The sequence below is a fragment of the Hyla sarda genome, chromosome 4, assembly GCF_029499605.1.
Source record: "Hyla sarda isolate aHylSar1 chromosome 4, aHylSar1.hap1, whole genome shotgun sequence".
Lineage (NCBI taxonomy): Eukaryota > Metazoa > Chordata > Amphibia > Anura > Hylidae > Hyla > Hyla sarda.
The window spans coordinates 269,793,788-269,814,499 of record NC_079192.1 but is presented as its reverse complement, the minus strand read 5'-3'; the positions used below and the strand labels follow the sequence as shown (position 1 = coordinate 269,814,499).

Genomic DNA, 20,712 nt, shown 5'->3' with positions numbered 1-20,712 from the left:
GTTACGCCACTGGCATATGCAAACGTGACAAATTAGCAGCAGCTGTTTTGCGCAAGCGCGCTTCTTCAGACTTCTTTCTACCCAGTCTCATCAGGCTTTATGCCTTAAGCTCTGATGTCACTAGATAATTTATCCGTATAGTTACAAATAGAAATGTGAATACATACCAATATCTTAATAAAAATGCTGAGCTCTATCCTTTCATTTAATCTCAGGCAACCTTGAGCGTTAGTTTTTAGGATTAATCGTGCTCCTCCCGTAGACATGAATGGAGGCGGCAAAGCGGCTGTAGTCACCAGTCATCTGGCACGGAGCGGAGTGTGCGGATGATAGCCATCATAGTGGAGCAGTATATAGTGATAGCTATCATAGTGGAGAAGTGTATTGCTGGCCTTAGGTTTTCTATATCCAGCAGTGGTGAGTTTGCTGTTATTAACTTTAACAAGTACATCTATGATTTCAAGACAGTGATTATCAGTTGTAGATGTGAACCGTAAGTTCATGTTATTAGAATCATTACGATATGTGACAAACTCACCAAACTGTTTTTAGTACCTGCCCATTACCATGAAAATGTCATCGACGAAATGCAAGAAACAACAAATAAATTGGTAAGGAAAAAAAATTATCTTTCAAATACTGAAACATATAAATTAGCAATTGTTACTGCTACAGGAGTGTCCACAGCTACTCCAATAAACTATCCAGTGGTCTGAGTTTGAGGCATAAAGCCTTACGGGACTGGGTAGAAATGAGTTTGAAGAAGCGCGCTTGCACGGAGCAGCTGTAGCTAATTTGTTACTTTGCACATGGCGCCGGAGTAACTCATGTACCCTGATGGACCTTTATTATGCACGCAGTGCTACCAAATATATATTTATTTTTTGTAAAATGGGAAAATAAGGGTAATTTTATTTATTAGTAAAGGAGGTTTTATATTTAAGAGATTTATTTATTTATTTTTTAAGTTTTGCACTTTAAGTCCCCATAGGGACAGATTTGTAAATGACTTCTATTAAAAAATCTTAATCCTTCCAGAACTTATCAGCTGCTGTATGATTCACAGGAAGTTCTTTTCTTTTTGAATTTCCTTTCTGTTTGACCACAGTGCTCTCTGCTGACACCTCTGTCCATGTCAGGAACTGTCCAAAGCAGGATAGGTTTTCTATGGGTATTTGCTCCTATTCTGCACAGTTTCTGCAGAGAGCACTGTGTCAGCAGAGAGCACTGTGGTCAGACAGACAGGAAATTCAAAAAGAAAATAACTTCCTGTGGATCATACAGAAGCTTATAAGTACTGGAAGGATTAAGATTTTTTTTAATAGAAGTAATTTACAAATCTGTTTAACTTTCTGGCACCAGTTGATAAAAAATTTAAATTTTTTTTCCAGTGGAGTACCCCTTTAACACTCCAGGGCATACAGATACTCAGTGGTGCATTAAGGCCCAGGCAACAAGAACATACTGTATTTATCGGCATATAACACGAACTTTTAAAACTTAAATTTAAGGCAAAAAGCTTGCCTGCGTGTTATACGCCGATAAATCTTGTGGTCACTGATATAAAGCGGCTGCTTGTTAAGTATTATCAGCACGGCCGCGGCCACTTTAAATCATTGACAAGTGGCATCTCCTCCCCGCTCTGGAAAACTGTCACTTGTTTTCTCCTGCACTATCCACAGGTACTGGGTGAGTGCGGGAGACGCTGATTAAAATGAGCACTACCTTGTCCGAATCTGCCCTACCTGTGGATAGTGCGGGAGAAAACAAGTGACAGTTTTAGTTTTCATTTTCCCTACCTCCCCCCTCCCTCATCATTCCCCCCTTTCCCTGCTTTTCATAGTTTTGTTTATTTTCCTTACCTGGCAGCCGTTGGCTGTCCGGGCATGCTGGGAGTTGTAGTTTTGCAACATCTGGAGGTCAAGAGGTTGAAGACCACATGATGGGGGGGGAATGATGAGGGACATGATGGGACAGGGGGAAATGATGAGGAGGGGGGGGGATGGGCATGATGAGACGGGGAAATTATGGTGGGGGGGAGGCACTAAATGCTTAATATCTGTATGGCTAGTGGTGGTCTATGACAGGGGAAATTATGAGACATGGGGGGGATGATGAGACATGGGGGGGGGGATGATGAGACATGGGGGGGGGGATGATGAGAGGGGTAAATGCGGCACAGGGACTGATAAAAGGGAAAGAATGATGTGGCACTGGAGGGGACAGGACCAAACTGAGGTGCAGAAGAAAACAAAGTTGGGGTGATGATGTGGCATTTAGTCCAAGTCATTTATTTTAAATTTTATTTTTTTTACTTAAATTTCCCTGTTAAAATGGGGGTGCGCGTTATACGCCGATAAATACAGTACATGTATGCTCAATGTCCCCAATGGGTTAAGTTTCACTGCATGGAAAAAGGGTAACAACAAAATCCTAAAGCTACAGAATTGCATTTTTTTTTCTCGCCGCGCAAATATATATTTTTTTGTTTTGCATTACATTTTACAGAAAATGAAGAATGCTGTTAAAGGAGTAGTGCAGTGAAAAATAACATATCCCCTATCCAAAGGATAAGGATAAGTTATAGATCGCAGGGGGTCCGACCGCAGGGATCACCCGCGATTTCCTGAATGGGGCCCCAGCAGTCTAACGGAAGCAGCCGTTCCGACCCCGCAGGAAGCCGCGGAAGACACAATCTTTCCATGTATCTCTCACTACACTACTCCTTTAAGAAACATGACACCCTCGTATGACTCCATTAATAAAAAAAAAAGTTATAAAAAACATAAAAAATTGCCATGGTCTTAAACTGTACCTGTCATCAACAAAAACTTTGTATACCATAGCTAATACCATTATATGTATATTTGCAATATACATTGGTTAAAAAAATATGTATATTTTTGTCCCTGCAGCTATTGTCTGTGTCTCTAAGAGGAGTCCAAAAACACGAAGTGAGTGACAACAAGCGGGGCTCTGTGCAGTGACGACAGGCGGGGCTCTGTGCAGTGACGACAAGCGGGGCTCCGTGCAGTGAGGCTCTGTGACATGCTATGGGCTCACACGAGGATGACTGACAAGCCGGGAGCTTGGACTCCTCACAGACAATAGCTGCAGGGACAGCACTATTTCACCCATAAATATACACATTTTTTTAACCAATGTATGTTACAAATGTAGATAATACAATTATATGTACATTATATAAAAAGTTGATGACAGGTACACTTTAGAGGAGTGTATATCCCTAAATTCAGAGATCACAGATAATTCCTACTAGCGGCCATATTTACTATAACATCCTCAGATACAATATACAGCTAGAAAAAGACACTCAAATGTTTCTACCAAATAGCTGTATAACACAACCATCTGTTTTCATAGAAGGGCAGTAGTTGATGTGACTATGACTAGCATATGGAAGCATGTTTATCCTGAGGAGATTTTATTTTGTAGGTTATAAAAAAAAAAGCATATATCCTCAATAGTTATTAGTATACTAACAATATCAAGCTTGTATTCTCTTAACTCCGTTACGACTATGGACGTGTATACACGTCCATGTGCCATCAAGCAGGTATGGTGCAGGCTTCCGACTCGAGCCCGTGCCATACCGGCCAGCCCCCAGCTGATTCTTGTAGCTGAGGGCCAGCGACATGAGGCGATCGCCACAGCCGGCTATTAACCCTTTAGATCGCCGCTGTCAAAGCTGACAGCGGCGTCTAAAGGTACCTTTACCTGCTCCCTAGTGGTACAGTGGGGTAGACTGTCTGCCAACCAGTGCAGAATGGCAAAATAAAATTTTAGACATTCTAGGACCAAAATATATATCTGTTTTTCTGAAAGATGCATTTCAATTAGACTCAAGTGTCCTTGTAGTGGAAGTTTCTATGTAGACTACAAGGTTATTGTGTAGTGCACAAGTTGTTGCAAGACCATGACTGTGTAAGTTCATACAGTGTGATCTAATTATACTCTATTGACAAGATGTCATCACAACTACTTGCATATGGTTACGGCTTTAATAACTTTCCACTTGTAAGAGAATCAAATTTATTGGTCTGTAAAAATAAATAAAATAAAAGCACCAAAAATTGTACAGGGTGTGAAAACTCAGCTGCTTTCTTCCAGAAACCGTGCCATACTGGCCTGTGCTTTTTGTATTGTAGCTCAGTTCCACTGTAGTGAATAATGCAGAGCTGCAATTCCACATACCTATAGATAGATAGATATGGCCCTGGGTTTTTGTTATTTGGAAGAAGGCAGCCACACTTTTAAACTCCTGAACAATCCATTTAAAACGCAACTCCAATGCTGTTGTGGGGGAAGGATACATGCTAAAAATGCCAGCAACCCTGTAGCATGCTGCTAAAGCGATCGGTCCACAGATTTGTAAAGATGTCCATAGACTCTGTACATCCATAGCAAATTCGTAGACAGGTCTCTTTAGCAGGCTATGGAGTTTCCTGCAATTTTAAACGTGTAACCTTCTGCAGCAACATCATTATTTTGTATCCATAACTAAAGACAGAGACACTTTCCATTTCCATACCTTGCAGGCAATGTTTAGTCTTCTACAATGGAAGCTGCTTGCTGGTAATCTGTGAGCTCAGTGTGCGTGGGAAGAGTCAGGCCTCACTGCTTTCCCACTCACATCTGATCAGATGGCAATGATAAGAAATACTGACGTCTGTAGGCCACTCACTGAAATGCACTGCTGATCTGCATTTCAGTGAGGTGAGGAGTTTCTGATCATCTTCAGAACCCAAAACCCAACAACAGACCAGGCTTACAGCAGCCTAAAGAAGCAAGAAAGGGAAATACTGCAATGAAGGCATAAAGATTTAGAGAGATCAAGTATAAAATAATGAGCAAAAAAATAAAAAAATACAGATAAAATGATGCTCAAAATCACAATGCCTTCACATACATTACATAGAAATAGAAAGGTGCTCCTCTAATACATGATTTTGAGAGAATTGCTTCAAACATTAGGCTACAGTTCTAAAGATGCAATTTTGGCCTAAATATGTAGATATTATGTAGAAATATTCCTTGGTATAGCATGGATGTATGTACTGTGCTGAAAATATAAAAAGTCAATAAAATCTGATTAAAAGTATGGCCACAAGCTGGAAATTTACAGGGTAAAGGGCAGATAAGTTTAAAAAAAATAAAACTGTGCAGATTTCTACACTATTTAAGTAATTGGGGAAAATCTGCAATACAGCTGCAGCAGATCTATTACAACGGATATGCTATGGATTGAAATGCCACACTGCAGGTCATCTGCTGGTAATTCTTTATGGCGCAGTCAATTTTGCCGTATGGAAAGTCCGTGGCATTTTCACCACATGTGGCTGTACCCTAAAGGCTGAAATACATGACGGCTCTTCTGTTTTATACAATACATATTTCTTTTAGGAGCCTAAATTTCAGGCTTTTTCTTTCGTAAGGGCTGTACAAGGTTATAAATTCAACAGTAAGCACGGGACAAGCAATATCCATGCATGAAATAGCTTAATGTAACAATACAGAATAAAGTAATTACAATGCCAATCTACACACATGCTCAACAAGCAGTCTTACCTCATCATCTAGATCATCGTCTGTGAGGCTTTCTGCTTCTCCACTAGGGCTATAATCATCTGAACACACAGACTCAACCTCAAACTCAACACTAAACTGATCAGAATCAGAATCTGGCTCCAACCAATCTGAGTCATCACTTACTGAGCGTGCCTCATGGTCCTACAGGAAAAAAAACATACATAACTCAGACTACATATGCCATAAACAACATAAATGTTTACATTTCTCCAAGGTGGAGCATTCATTTTACCTGACTCTACACTTAAAGAAGTACTCTAGGATGTTTGTATTTTCTTAAACCTGCCCAAAATGCCGGCGACAAAATAAAAAAACTCCCTTAACTCCCGATGCTCGCTCGGTATCCCGCTCCCGGCCTCTGCTGCGATTTTTCTTACTGCTTCTTGGGGTCACCTCATCACACTGCAGCTCTACTAATTTGGGGGTGATAGGTTGAGAGGCAGTTTAAGGTATTGAGCCCAAGCACAAGAAAAAAAAAACGGGGCTCAATACAGCACACTAACACTTAGCATATCACAGTCCGAGATGAGACATGGCTGCGGCCGGCGATTAAAGGGGTACTCAGGGAAACTAAACCCATAGCCCATCCTTTCCCTCTCACCAACCTATTTATTTGTCTAAATATCATTCATTAGCTATATAGAGCAGTTTCCCTCTTTCAGCTGTCACTTACATGCAGGGAGTGAGAGAAAGACATCATTCAGATCCTGCTTGTCTTTGTGTAAACCCCTCACTGAGACCTAGCCCCGACCCTCCTGCATGACAAACACCACGTGATTTCTGGCTTCACAGGCACACCTATCCTGTGTGAGGATCTTACGGCAGAGAAGCCCAGTGAAGATTCTCAGTCACAACTCGGCACATAACCTGCTTTTTACCTGCTCTAGATCTTATCACTGACTGCTGCCATTCAGAGAACAGCATGATTTGTTGCGGGGATAGAAGATAGTTTAACCTGTTAAGGACGAAGGGCATACCTGTACGCCCTGATTCCATTAACAGGGGTTTAACCTCTTAACCCCTTAAGGACCGGAGGTTTTTCCGTTTTTGCATTTTCGTTTTTTGCTCCTTGCCTTTAAAAAATCATAACTCTTTCAAATTTACACCTAAAAATCCATATGATGGCTTATTTTTTGCGCCACCAATTCTACTTTGTAATGACGTCAGTCATTTTGCCCAAAAATCTATGGTGAAGCGGGAAAAAAAATCATTGTGCGACAAAATTGAAAAAAAAACGCTGTTTTGTAACTTTTGGGGGCTTCCGTTTCTACGTAGTACATTTTTCGGTAAAAATGACACCTGATATGTATTCTGTAGGTCCATACGATTAAAATGATATCCTACTTATATAGGTTTGATTTTGTCGGACTTCTGGAAAAAATCATAACTACATGCAGGAAAATTAATACGTTTAAAATTGTCATCTTCTGACCCCTATAACTTTTTTATTTTTCCGTGGGGCGGTATGAGGGCTCATTTTTTGCGCCATGATCTGAAGTTTTTAACGGTACCATTTTTGCATTGATAGGACTTATTGATCACTTTTTATTCATTTTTAAATGATATAAAAAGTGACCAAAAATGCACTATTTTGGACTTTGGAATTTTTTTGCGCGCACGCCATTGACCGAGCGGTTTAATTAATGATATATTTTTATAATTCGGACATTTCCGCACGCGGTGATACCACATATGTTTATTTTTATTTTTATTTACACAGTTTTTTTTTTTATTGGAAAAGGGGGGTGATTCAAACTTTTAATAGGGGAGGAGTTAAATGATCTTTATTCACTTTTTTTTTTCACTTTTTTTTTGCAGTGTTATAGGTCCCATAGGGACCTATAACACTGCACACACTGATCTTCTATGTTGATCACTGGTTTCTCATAAGAAACCAGTGATCAACGATTCTGCCGGATGACTGCTCATGCCTGGATCTCAGGCACTGAGCAGTCATTCGGCGATCGGACAGCGAGGAGGCAGGAAGGGGCCCTCCCGCTGTCCTGTCAGCTGTTCGGGATGCCGCGATTTCACCGCGGCTATCCCGAACAGCCCACTGAGCTAGCCGGCATGCTTTCGGTTTCACTTTAGACGCGGCGTTCAACTTTGAACGCCGCGTCTAAAGGGTTAATAGCGCGCGGCACAGCGATCAATGCCGCGCGCTATTAGCCACGGGTCCCGGCCGTTGTTAGAGGCCGGGCCCGAACCGCTATGACGCGGGGCCACGCCGTGGCCCCGCGTTATAGATCGGGAGTGGACACATGACGTTCCAGTACGTCATGTGTCCTTAAGGGGTTAAGGACTCAGGGCGTACCTGTACTCCCTGCGCCTGGCCCCGGTGACCAAAAAAAAAAAAACGTATTTTTGCAAACTCTCCGAGTGTTTAGTAAAACCCACCAAATGGGCGTGTAAAATGGGGCGTGTTCCCGAGTAAATAAAAAAAAAAAAAAAAACTTGGGAGTATAATGTGAAACACACGGAAAAAGTGTGAGATTGTGAAAATGAAAACCCGACTGCCGGCAGCAGTCTGAAAGTTCATAAAAACTGAGGGTTTTTAATGATGTTCACAACAACAGCCATTAGTGACGTTATTTGCATCACTCAGGCAAGATTAACAAGCTGGTGGTTGATTTTTTTTGCCCTTTAGTCAGCATTTCTTTACATGTACTATATTTTTACACTTTAAAATTAGTTTTGACTAGTGATTGATATTTTGATTGTTATTGCTTTGAACATAGTCCTTTTCTACAAACGTCCTCTCTTCTCAATAGGGTCTCCAAGTCTGAATTTTTTTTCTCCTTTTCTTTAAACCCGGGGTTTACCCGCCTAGTTTGTGCAACCAAACGATATTCCGTGCAACAAAAAAAATACCAGACAATTGCGACACAACAGTAAATAAGGTGAGAAATATAATGAAGGAAAAGCAAAAGCAAGAAAAAAAATTAAAAAAAAAACCTCTCCAGTCTTAGTAAATGAGGGCCAATGTGTAATTTTTACCAAAAAGTGCACTGCGTAGAAACGGGAGCCCCCAAAAATTACGAAATGACGTGTTTTTTTCACCCCAGATTGTATTATTATTTTTTTGCAGCAGATTATATATTATAATCTAAGTAATGTCATTACAAAGTACAATTGGTGATGCAAAAAAGACCTTATATGGGTCTGTAGGTGCAAAATTTAAAGAGTTATGATTTTTAGAAGGGAAGGAGGAAAAAACAAAGATGCAAATAACAAAGATTTGCTGCGTCCTTAAAGCGTACCCGTCAGATCCAACAAAAGCATTTTTTTTTTAAATATATCACTCAGAACCTAATCCTGACCATGTATAACTCATTTTTATGTGTCTAGCACCTTTATTTATTTTTATTACACTTTTAGTTTAGCTCACTAGTCTGAATTCCTCTCAGAGGTAGGGGGCGTGGCCTCACTGTGCAGGTCTCCGCCCCCTCCCTCAGTATTCTGACTGCTCACATCTCCCCAAGCATTAGCAAAACTACAACTCCCAGCTTGTCCTCACTGACAGTAGGGGGACACAAGCTGACAGTGGGAGGATTTTTCCTCCAGCAGTGAGCCCTGCACTCACAGCTGTCAATCAAGGAAGTGTGTCCATGACATAGGTGATGACGCATGGACACAGCAGGACTAGAATGTGTCCAAACAGGCAAGGGGGCAGTTGTTTGACTGGCCTTTCAGTATGAAATACTGAAAATTTTCTAATGAAAGCAATTGCAAAACCTATTGGTTTTACATGCTTTACAACATATCAAAAGTTTTTGTATCTGACAGTGACCATTTAAGGTAAAAATGGTCTGAATCCTTAAGGGGTTAAAAGAAAAGACTTGTAAACACAGTCAGCAGCACACACTGTAAAACACCACAGCATGCACGTAGATATTAAGAGCAATTGGCTGGCAGCCATTACACAGAGCTGCACTGACTGCTGGGAGTTGTAATCAGGGCTGCAAGCAAGGAAAAAAAAATATCAAGGAGACTACAGGGGCCACAAGAGCTGCCAAACTACAGAGAACACAGAACAGGTATTGTGGTGGCTTTGGGGCATGTTTATTTTTCTTAAAGGGGTACTCCGGCCCTAAGACATCTTATCCCCCATCCAAAAGGATAGGGGATAAGATTCCTGATCGCGGGGGACCTCCATGATCTTTCACACAGCGCCCCATTACCATCAGCCCCCGGAGCAAGTTCGCTCCGGGTCTGATGACTGCCGATCACGGGCCAGAGTATTGTGACGTCATGACTCCGCCCCCTCAATGCAAGCCTATGGGAGGGGGCGTGACCCCTACCTCCAGTCTCACGTCAAATGGATCTCAGCTAGCCACCTAGCTATGTACTGATGGGAGGCAAGAACCCTGAAACAGCTTTCTACGCATGGGTAACTACCCCCTCAGTCATGCTCCAATAATCTTTATAGGGTTTAAAATTGATTTGAACAAATGCTACCTCCAGTAGGTTGCAGTGAGGAGCAAGCTTTCTTTTATATAGGAGGAAAAATACTTTGCATACTTTATAAGACTATATACAGCAGTTTGGTGGTCTCCAAGTAGATACTCCACATCCTCAGTACCATATCCACTAACAGCAAAAGATATCTCCAAATTATGAGGAATTACAAAAATGCAGAGTTGCATAGCTATTATACATAGCTATGACTAGAAAAGGGAACCTTTCAAAGTCTACCTGTTTCTCACCCTATCCTGTAACACTGATCTCCTCAAACAAAGCCCACAAGTCTTTGCTTACAATGCAATGTCACAAAGTTTGGAATATCAGGGCTAAGTGTAATGTGACATTATTTTTAGTCAATGTGTTCAATATGGACAATAGGTTGTGACACTGCACTGCAGACAGACAAGTCACAACACACACAGAACTACGCAGAAGTATATTCTAAAGTCCATTGTTTTTTCCTTACAATGTTAAAAGAAAAAAGATGAAGATTTAAAAAAAAAAAAAAAATGAATAATAATAATTCATACTTACAATTACCAGTCTCAGGAACTTTAAAGCTATACACAATAAAATCTTTCCCCAGTAATTGTACAAATCACTTTAGTATCTGATTTAACTCTTACAATACCCACATGAATTCCCTCTAGCAGCCCTAACTGAACATTATAAAACTATATGGTCAGCATATTGCCATTTAGTTGCCTTACTTACTGTATTAGAAGAGATGTCTGTTGAATCACTGCTATTTCTATCACATCGTAATCCACTTATCACCCACCACGACAGGCTCTCATCAAAGGTTAATGAAATACTGTCTGACTTATGTCTCTTTCTCTGTTGCTCTGATGGTTGACCATTTGAAGAATTTTCTTCTAAGTAAATTAAAAAAAAGAATATTCTCCATAAGCCACTGTTGAGCTCTCACCTCTGCTGCACAGGACCACTGGTGCCAGGGTTTAATGCTTAATACCAAGCAACTCACCAGGTTCTTCACTGTGGCTTTTCTTAGGGGTTGATGCAGATGGACTGATCTTCTCTTGTAGTTCCTCAGCTGATTGCTACAATAAAGAGGGAATATATTATGCCATTGCTGGAATATCTGGTCACTCATGTAAAATCACTAATTGAAGAGAGAGAAAAAATTAAAATAAATACAACAACCAACCACAACAGGCAGTTTGCGAGAATTAGTCTTACCTGTGCACAGTTATCTGTCTCTGAAAAACTGCTCTCTTCTTTCTCCAAAGTTTCTAAACAGCCATCTGTAAGAACAGAATTTAATTGGAATGAGGTGAAAGTATTTATTAAAGGGGTACTCCGGCCCTAATATATCTTTTATCCTCTATCCAAAGGATAGGGGATAAGATGTCGGATCGGGGGGTCCCCTGCAATCTGTCATTCAGCGCCCACCTTTGTGAGCTCTCCTCAGCGCCGTCACACCCCCTCCCATAGACTTGCATTGAGAAAGCGGTTTGTTAAGTCACACGGGGGCAGAGTCGTGACGTCACGATACTCCGGCCCCGTGGTCGTCAGGCTGCACACCTGGAGCCTCCAGTGATGTGGAGAGCTCGCAAAGGTGGGTCCTGAATGATAGATTGCAGGGGTCCCCAGCGGCAGGACCCCCACGATCAGACATCTTATCCCCTTATCCTTTGGATAGAGGATAAGATGTATTAGGGCCGGAGTACCCCTTTAAGCAAAATGGACAGTCCATGATTTAAAGCAAATATCCACAATTATAGGCACAGTCAAGACAGCCTAAGATACAGAAATGTACACAAAGAAATAACTGGAGATGACTCCTCTGGACAATATGGGGGGGAAAAAAAATAATAATAACTTTGCTGCAATGGACTTTTAATTTAACAAGTGCACTACTTAAAAGGGAATGTGTTATCAGATAATTAACCAATGTTTGCATAAATAAGAGAACATTTTGGGATGATATTTTTCAATTTTACGATCTATATTCTAAAATAACCTGCAAAGGTTTTTTTTTTGTTTGTTTAAGAAGGCAGTCTGTGCTTTTTATTCTTTACATTTCTCCCAGAGTAACCCTTTACTCTAAAGGAGTACTCCGGGATATAAAAATGTATCCCTTAGCCTAAGGATAGGGGATAAGTTTCAGATCGCAGGTGGTCCGAGCACTGGAACCCCCCACCCCCACCCCACCCCCACACACGTATCTCCCGTACGGGGCCCTGGCTCCAAATTGATTGTGTCGACCACTGAATGATGCTCCTCAAAGCAGATCTATGGGATAGACGGAGATTGCTGAAATTAGCACTCAGGCTCTCCCATAGAGCTGCATTGAGGGGGCAAGTCGGCCACTGCTTTGTGTGGTTGTGGAACATGCTCCATTCAGGAGGAGGGCTGGGCTCATACGGGAGATACGGGAGCCCAGCGTTAGGACCCCCTGCAATCTGACACTTATTCCCAATATGTAGGATAGGGGATAAGCTTTTTAATACCGGAGACTTCCTTTAAAAGCCTGTCCTATACAAAAAATAGGCTCTGAAGATATTAATTGTGCCTACATCCATGCGTCGCTGTTTATGGGAACAGAAATGTCTGCCCGGTCCTAGCGACAAATGCTTTCAGATGGTGCTGGCCACACTCGGAATCTAAGTGTGAACCCGGCTTTCTTGAGGTCAATGGAAGGTCCCGACAAGGAGTATTTTCTGCATCAAGAATTGACATGTCAATTCTTGGAGCAGAAGAAACTCCTTGGAAGGACCTTCCATTAAAGGGGTACTCCGGTCAAAAACTAGTTTTTTCATATAAACTGGCTCCAGAAAGTTAAAAATATTTTTAAATTACTTCTATTAAAAAATCTTAATCCTTCCAGTACTTAGATGCTGTATACTATAGAGGAAGTTGAGTTGTTCTTTTCTGTCTGACCACAGTGCTCTCTGCGGACATCTGTCTGTGTCAAGAACTGTCCAGATTAGAAGCAAATTCCCATAGCAAACATCTCCTAATCTAAACAGAAGTATCAGCAGAGAGCACTGTGGTCAGACAGAAAAAACTACACAACTTCTTCTGGAGCATACAACAGCTGATGAGTACTGGAAGGATTAAGATTTTAATAGAAGTAATTTACATATCTGTTTTACTTTCTGGCACCAGTTGATTCGAAAAAAAATGTTTTCCACTGGAGTACCCCTTTAATATCACTAGGGCTTTGCCTCCAGGCAGCATTTCCACATAGAAATTCTGCTTGGAATCTGCTTCAAATTACTTGTGTGCCATGACAATTGCATGAAGAAGCAGAGGATATTCTGATGTGTGTACAAAGTCTAAAGAGGTCAATTTAGAAATCTATTAAGAACTTTACCTGCTGAATCAGCAGTCACCAGATTTTTAGAAATCATTGCATACAGCCTCCTGAAAACAAAGAGATCGTGTTTAACAAAGATGTAGTTTGTGCTGTGCTCACTGTTACATTTACAGTAATACCCTAAAACTGTCAGTTGTGCAAAAGAACTAGATCATTTTAGTTATTAGCAGAGCACCTTAATAACTGTGCAAGGCTGGGCCCTCTTCTGCCTAATATTCTATAAGTTAAAAAAATATACCAAAAAACAACATCTCCTTCCAGGTCGGAGCTGGATCAGAGAATCCAGATGTGCTTACATAAAGTAACGTAAGGAAAAAAAGAAAAATCTGTCAATCCTGAGGATTACACAGATTTGACTGTTTGCAGAACAGTTGTTACATATTAGGTTTTTTTCAGACAATATTACTGACATGACTGATTCACAGTATAGTATAGTAGTATAGACTAAATACACCAAACACTTTCATTGGTCATATGTATGTCAAGAGTGCGACATTTTGTATACTGCAAGTTTAGGATAAAAAAAAAAAAAAAAAAAAGAATATAATTATATATATATATATATATATAATTTAATAGGTAGTGATTCATGGTATATGCAAGACTCTGTCCCAAAAACCATTATGACATTTTTTTGTAGCTTAACATATGGGGTTCAAACTTGCACCAAAACAGTACATTTGCACTCACCCAAGCCGTACCACCTTTGGCTTGAGCCATGCCCCTTAGATTCAGCAGGAAAAGAGTCTAAAACACTTGTGGTACAGAGAATTCTGGTGCATTTTAAATTCAGGTTAGTTTTATTATGGCTAAGCCTGGGGCTCTATACATTTTAGTGGCCAGGAGGCCAATGCTCCTCTAAATAACCAGCAACCACCAGATTTGTGCGTTTCTACTGGCTCTGGCACCTACCTAAACAAACAGTCTAATAATAAGTCATTACATAAATAAGGAAATACTTAGGATGGGTTCAAGCAACATTTTTGTCTGCATTTCAAAAAGTTAGAAAAAAAGGTCCCTTCCCATATTTTTGGGGAAAATGTTATTCTACAGACTAAAAAAAAATTGACATAAAAGTATTGTTATAAACACATCAGTTACCTCGGTTCTTTTACAGAGAAGTTCTGTACCCCAAATAGTTCTCCAAGAGGATCATTAGAGCAGTGGACAATATGTTGTTGCTTCTCGTCATACAACTGCTTGGCCATAATGTACTGACCAAGATGGTAAATAACCTATAGCGCAAGTACGAAGACAATGTAATGAACTACACATTATAAAAGGAGATCATGGAAAACGCACTCATTGTATAATCAGAGATAGAAGTCCCACCTCTTTCATTGTGAACGTTTCCTTCTGAGCGCCAGCAGATTTCAACAAATTAAGCAGAAGGGGATTGGGTTTTACCTTAAAAAAGAAAAATATTAAATATGAACACACAGGCCCATAGTTTTATGCCAGTCTTAAACAAGGAAGGGCTGGAGTGGTTTTCTCCACATTTATTAAACCCTTAACGACCACGGACGTAAACGTACGTCCTGGTTTGGCGGTACTTCCCTCACCAGGACGTACATTTACGTCCTGTGTATGACCGCGAGCATCGGAGCAGTGCTCGCGTCATACACGGCAGGTTCCGGCTATCCGCAGCCAGGGACCCGCCGGTAATGGCCAACATCCGCGATCGCGCTATGCATAGCAATGAACAGTATAAGCAATCAAATGATTGCTATATAGATAGTCCCTATGGGGACATAAAAAGTGTAAAAAAAAAAAAAAGTTGAAAAATTAAAATAAAGTAAAAAAAAAAATAAAGGGAAAAATCCCCTCCCCCAATAAAAATTGTCCGTTTTTCCCATTTTACCCCCAAAAGGCGTAAAAATTTTTTTTATAAACATATTTGGTATCGCTGCGTGCGTAAATGTCCGAACTCTCAAAATATAATGTTAATCATCCCGTACGGTGAACGGCGTAAACGTAAAAAAAAAAAAAGTCCAAAAATGCTGCTTTTGTCACATTTTATACAAAAAAAAATAAAAATGATATAAAAAGATTTACATATGCAAATGTGGTATTGTTAAAATGTTCAGATGACGGCACAAAAAATTAGCCCTCATACCGTTAAAAAAAAAGTTATAGGTGGTCAAAATGGGGCCATCTTAGATTACTGATTTTGTACAAAAAGTTTTAGATTTTTTTTTAAGCGGTACAAAAAATATAAAAGTATCTAGCATGGGTATCATTTTAATCGTATTGACCCAAAGAATAAAGGACACCAATCATTTTTACCGTAAATTGTACAGTTTGAAAACTAAACCCTCCAAAATGTGCAAAATTGTGGTGGTCATTTAAATTTCCTCCATAAAAAAAAGAATTTTGGTTCGCCGTACATTTGATGGTAAAATGAGAGGTTTCATTACAAAGTACAATTGGTCAGGCAAAAAACAAGCCCTTATATGGGTCTGTAGATGGAAATATGAAAGCGTTATGGATTTTTGAAGGCGAGGAGGAAAAAACAAAAACGCAAAAATAATGTCCTGGTCCTTAAGGTGGAAATGGGCTTGGTCCTTAAGGGGTTAAAAGACAAAGCAGGCACAGATTTGACCCACAATTCATGCCAATTTTTTTTTTTATTTTAACTTGGAGACCACGCCTACTTTTCTTTGGACTTTTGGCATGTGCCAAGAAATTTGTATTGCAAATCATGATTTGTGAATTATTTAGAAAAAACTAAACAAAAAAGCAAAAACTTGTTTGCCGCATACCCGCCAACTATTTCAGTGAGGCCAGCCAACGGTCTAAGGCAGTGTTTCCCAACCAGGGTGACTCCAGCTGTTGCAAATATACATGTCAGAGCATGCCCTGCCATGCTAGGAGTTGTAGGTATTTTTGCAACTGCTGGAGGCACCCTGGTTGGGAAGCACTGTTCTAAGGTGTATGGGAGCCTAATGACAGATGATGGTGGGGAGAGAAAAATCAGCCATTTTGGACTTCAGAGAGACAAGTCACAGACAGAGGAGTGTGACAGCAGTGTACCCCTCCTCTATTCAGGACACAGGGATGCTTGGTTGATCCAGTCTGACATTCAGTTGCATGAGAGACAGCTGACGGCTGGATGAAGGTTCTGCCCACAGCTATCACTTGTATGGCCGCTAGAACAGTGGTCTCCAACCTGTGGACCTCCAGATGTTGCAAAACTACAACTCCCAGCTTGCCCGGACAGCCAACGGCTGTCCGGGCATGCTGGGAGTTGTAGTTTTGCAACATCTGTAGGTCCGCAGGTTGAAGACCACTACCCTAGAAGTTGTCCACTGCTTCTAGGTTATTTCCTGTGTCTCCATCAATTATATATAACTCACCAGAGTCTCTTTATCAGCTGTCATGTTGGTTGAACGCTCCAGACAATCTGCATGTGAGGAGGATACATTCATATCGCACGCTTGCCTGGAAAACACAAAAAAAAAAAAGATTTAATCCCAAATCTATTACTGACTACAGTAAATATATGTAAAAGTAGTCCCTAGTGAAATCTATAGTAACACAATAAGTGATAAAAAAAAAAAAAAAAAAACACAATATACAACTATAAAAACACCAATATGTAAATGTAATCCCAGATGAATAATATAGTAACAGAATAAGAGATTAACACAAAAAACACAATATACAACTATAAAAACACCAATATGTAAATGTGATCCCAGATGAATAATATAGTAACAGAATAAGAGATTAACACAAAAAACACAATATACAACTATAAAAACAACACCAATATGTAAATGTAATCCCAGATGAATAATATAGTAACAGAATAAGAGATTAACACAAAAAACACAATATACAACTATAAAAACAACATCAATGTAAATGTAATCCCAGATGAATATAGAAACAGAATAAGAGATTAACACAAAAAACACAATATACAACTATAAAAACAACACCAATATGTAAATGTAATCCCAGATGAATATAGAAACAGAATAAGATTAAAATATACAGATTACAGGACGAAGCACATTACCATGATATGAAACTACATATGTAAATGTGATCACTGATGACAGAATAAGATTCTAATATGCAGACTGACAGATAACATTACCTTGGTCTTCAGATAGGAGACTACAGCAGTGATCCGTGCAGTAATACAGTCACTCACCACACACATACAGGACTCACCCATTAGCATGATAGCAGGGTCTTGTATAGTGACGGCTCGGTAAAGTGCTGCAGTCTGTGTATACCGCTGCAGCAGCCGGCAGTTCCCTATATGAGGCAGGCGGCGGCGGACAAGTCAGGGCTAGCTCCGGGGAGCGCGCTGTGCATGTCTGAGCATGACCCGACCCAGCGCTGACTCACCACCTGCTCACCAGTCACACCGGCCCGACCGGTCACCAGCGACCACCGCTGTACTATAGGCAGGATACATGACACGTACGGCGAGCATAACCCCTGACTACTCATATTCAGACACGTTAACTGTGCCATTTGCATTACAAGGCATGTTATTGTGTACAGGGCGCCAGCTCACACGTCATACGATTAGGATTGGATGTAATGCAGGCATTTCATGAGAACAGCGCTATGTGCAGATCACGTGCTCTCAGGAAGCTTCCTCGCCCGCCAGTAAACACTGGTCACACGGAGATGGCAGATAACAGCGAACACTAGACTGCATCTTCCCATAACAATGGCCAGAATGTCTACCCGTCCTTACATGTTATATCCGGGCTGAAAACAATGATATATACGACACAGGAAACAAACATGTACACACTGAACGGTCTCCAACCTGCGGACCTCCAGATGTTGCAAAACTACAATTCCCAGCATGCCCGGACAGCCGTTGGCTGTCCGGGCATGCTGGGAGTTGTAGTTTTGCAGTATCTGGAGGTCCGCAGGTCGGAGACCACTGCACTAAAGGGTTCATGTCATGAGGAAAAACCGAACTCCACTGCGACCTCTCCTCGCTGAGAAGCGCACACATAGGCCGCAGAGGCCTTCTCCATGGCTGTTGTCCCTCCACTCCGCCCGCCGGTCCCCGTCACCCACCTCAGCTCCGCGCAGTCCTCGCCCGCCTCCATCTCTTCGGTCCACAGACCTGACTCCTCCACTTTACCGTAAAATGATGTAATATCAAAACCCGTACACGTCCGCCATCTTCCAGCATGCGCTGTGCGCCGTCTCACAGGCGCCCCCTGCAGGCAGACTGTACGTCCTGTATAGCAGTCTAGCGCTGACTTAGGGGGTGACCCTGTGTGTGGAGAATGAAAAATGGCGCCCTGGCACAGATACCCCTCCAACTCGCATAGTGTACCCAGTGGCGTAGTTAGGACTGATGTTGGTACACCCTACCCCATGTATTTTTCCCCTTATAAGAGAACGTTCACACAGTCATATTTTGCACAAAATAAGAATAGATTTGAATGGCATGGATACATAGAAGAAATTTGTTGCAAAATTTGCTCAGTGTGAACATACCCCACCACTGGCAGGCCAGGGAGACAGGGGGGGGCCTCAGTAGTGTTAACGCCTTAAGGACCAAGCCAATTTTATTTTGCGTTTTTGTTTTTTCCTCCTCGCCTTCTAAAATCCATAACTCCTTTATATTTCCATCTACAGACCCATATAAGGGCTTGTTTTTTTTGCGTGACCAATTGTACTTTGTAATGAAACCTCTCATTTTACCATAAAATGTACGGAGAACCCCCCAACAAAAATTGTAGGGAGGAAATTTTAATGAAAACCACAATTTTGCACATTTTGGAGGGTTTTGTTTTCACACTATACACTTTACGGTAAAAATGACGTGTGTTCTTTATTCTGTGGGTCAGTACGATTAAAATGATACAATGGCTAGATACTTTTCTATTTTTGTACCGCTTAAAAAAAATTTATTAAAACTTTTTGTACAAAATCAGTAATCTAAAATCGCCCTATTTAGACCACCTATAACTTTTTCATTTTTCCATATATAGGGCGGTATAATGGCAAATTTTTTGCGCCATCATCTGTACTTTTTATTAATACCACATTTGCTTATATAAAACTTAGATAATTTTTTATAAAACATTTTTTAAATGAAATGTGGCAAAAAAAGCTGCATTGTTTACGTTTACGCCATTCACCGTACAGGATAATTAATATAATATTTTGATAGTACGGACATTTACACATGCGGCCATACCAAATATGTTTATTAAAAAAATTACGCTTTTTGGGGGTAAAATGGGAAAAACTGACAATTTTTATTGGGGGAGGGGATTTTTCCCATTTTTTTAACTTTTTTTTTTTTACATTTTTCAACTTTTATTTTACACTTTTTAAGTCCCCATAGGGCACTATCTATAGCAATCATTTGATTGCTAATACTGTTCAGTGCTATGTATAGGACACAGCACTGCTCAGTATTATCGGTAGCTATAGAGGTTGCAAAGGTTGCCATTGCAACCGATCCTGATAGCCACTACACTGTGCAGCGGCAGGTCGGGCAATCAGGCACTGTCCGAGGGCCGGGGCCTAAGGGGACAGCTACTCGCTGCCAGCAAACTTTTATTTGTTTTAAGTCTTTTAATGTCGGGCCCTTTAAATAGAAAAAATAAATTTAAAAAAACAGGGCAGGCTCTGGCCATTTTCCCCCACCGCGAGTCCCCTGTCTCTGGCTTCGGAGGAGCCTCGCTTTGGGCCAGCCAATAGCACAGTCAGTTGGGGCAGGGACATTGCTCCTTTAAGAGCAGAGGGGCTGCTGAGAGCAGCTGTTTCCATGCCAGACACACATGCCTGCTCCAAGCCCCTGACGTGTCCTTGCCTGTGACCTCCGCTACATCCCCTACATGGCACCTGAGCAAAAGCAGCGGCCTCTGCTGCACTCTATCCCCTGCGGTCAAAAGCCCCATAATCGCTTCCTATAACCATCAATAAGCTGCTTACACCTTTCAGCCAGAATGTTGGCCCACTATTGCTTTCAAATTGCTCCAGGTCTCTCCACAGGTGTTCAATGGGATTTAGATCTGGACTCATTACTGGCCACTTCAGAACTCTTCAAGCGCTTTGTTACCATCCATTTCTGGGGGCTTTTTGACATATGTTTGGTGTCACTGTCCTGCTGGAAGACCCAAGATCTCGGACGCAAACCCAGCTTTCTGAACCTGGGCTGTACAGTTCGACCCAAAATCCATTGGTAATCCTCAGATTTCATGATGTCTTGCATACATTCAAGGCACCCAGTGCCAGAGGCAGCAAAACAACCCCAATACATAATTGAACCTCCACCATACATCACTGTAGGTACT

At 41.0% G+C, this 20,712-nt stretch overlaps 1 protein-coding gene across 4 annotated transcripts in view; it reads right to left on the bottom strand.

The window, feature by feature from the left end:
* Positions 1-18,796, bottom strand: part of MDM2 (MDM2 proto-oncogene) — a 28,891-nt gene extending 10,095 nt beyond the window's left edge. Inside the window, exons 1-9 of one of the 4 annotated variants that reach the window (XM_056574167.1) lie at positions 18,473-18,796; positions 16,774-16,858; positions 14,750-14,824; positions 14,519-14,652; positions 13,415-13,464; positions 11,275-11,339; positions 11,060-11,135; positions 10,789-10,949; positions 5,590-5,751 (exon numbers count right to left, since the gene is read on the bottom strand). In XM_056574167.1, the coding sequence (XP_056430142.1) occupies positions 5,590-5,751; positions 10,789-10,949; positions 11,060-11,135; positions 11,275-11,339; positions 13,415-13,464; positions 14,519-14,652; positions 14,750-14,824; positions 16,774-16,858; positions 18,473-18,504 (840 nt within the window). In that variant the 5' untranslated portion in view covers positions 18,505-18,796. Of the gene's footprint in view, positions 1-5,589; positions 5,752-10,788; positions 10,950-11,059; positions 11,136-11,274; positions 11,340-13,414; positions 13,465-14,518; positions 14,653-14,749; positions 14,825-16,773; positions 16,859-17,599; positions 18,088-18,137; positions 18,255-18,381; positions 18,431-18,472 lie in introns of those variants that run through there. The other 3 variants (XM_056574168.1, XM_056574166.1, XM_056574169.1) reach the window with 3 other exon arrangements.
* Positions 18,797-20,712: the final 1,916 nt, after the last annotated feature.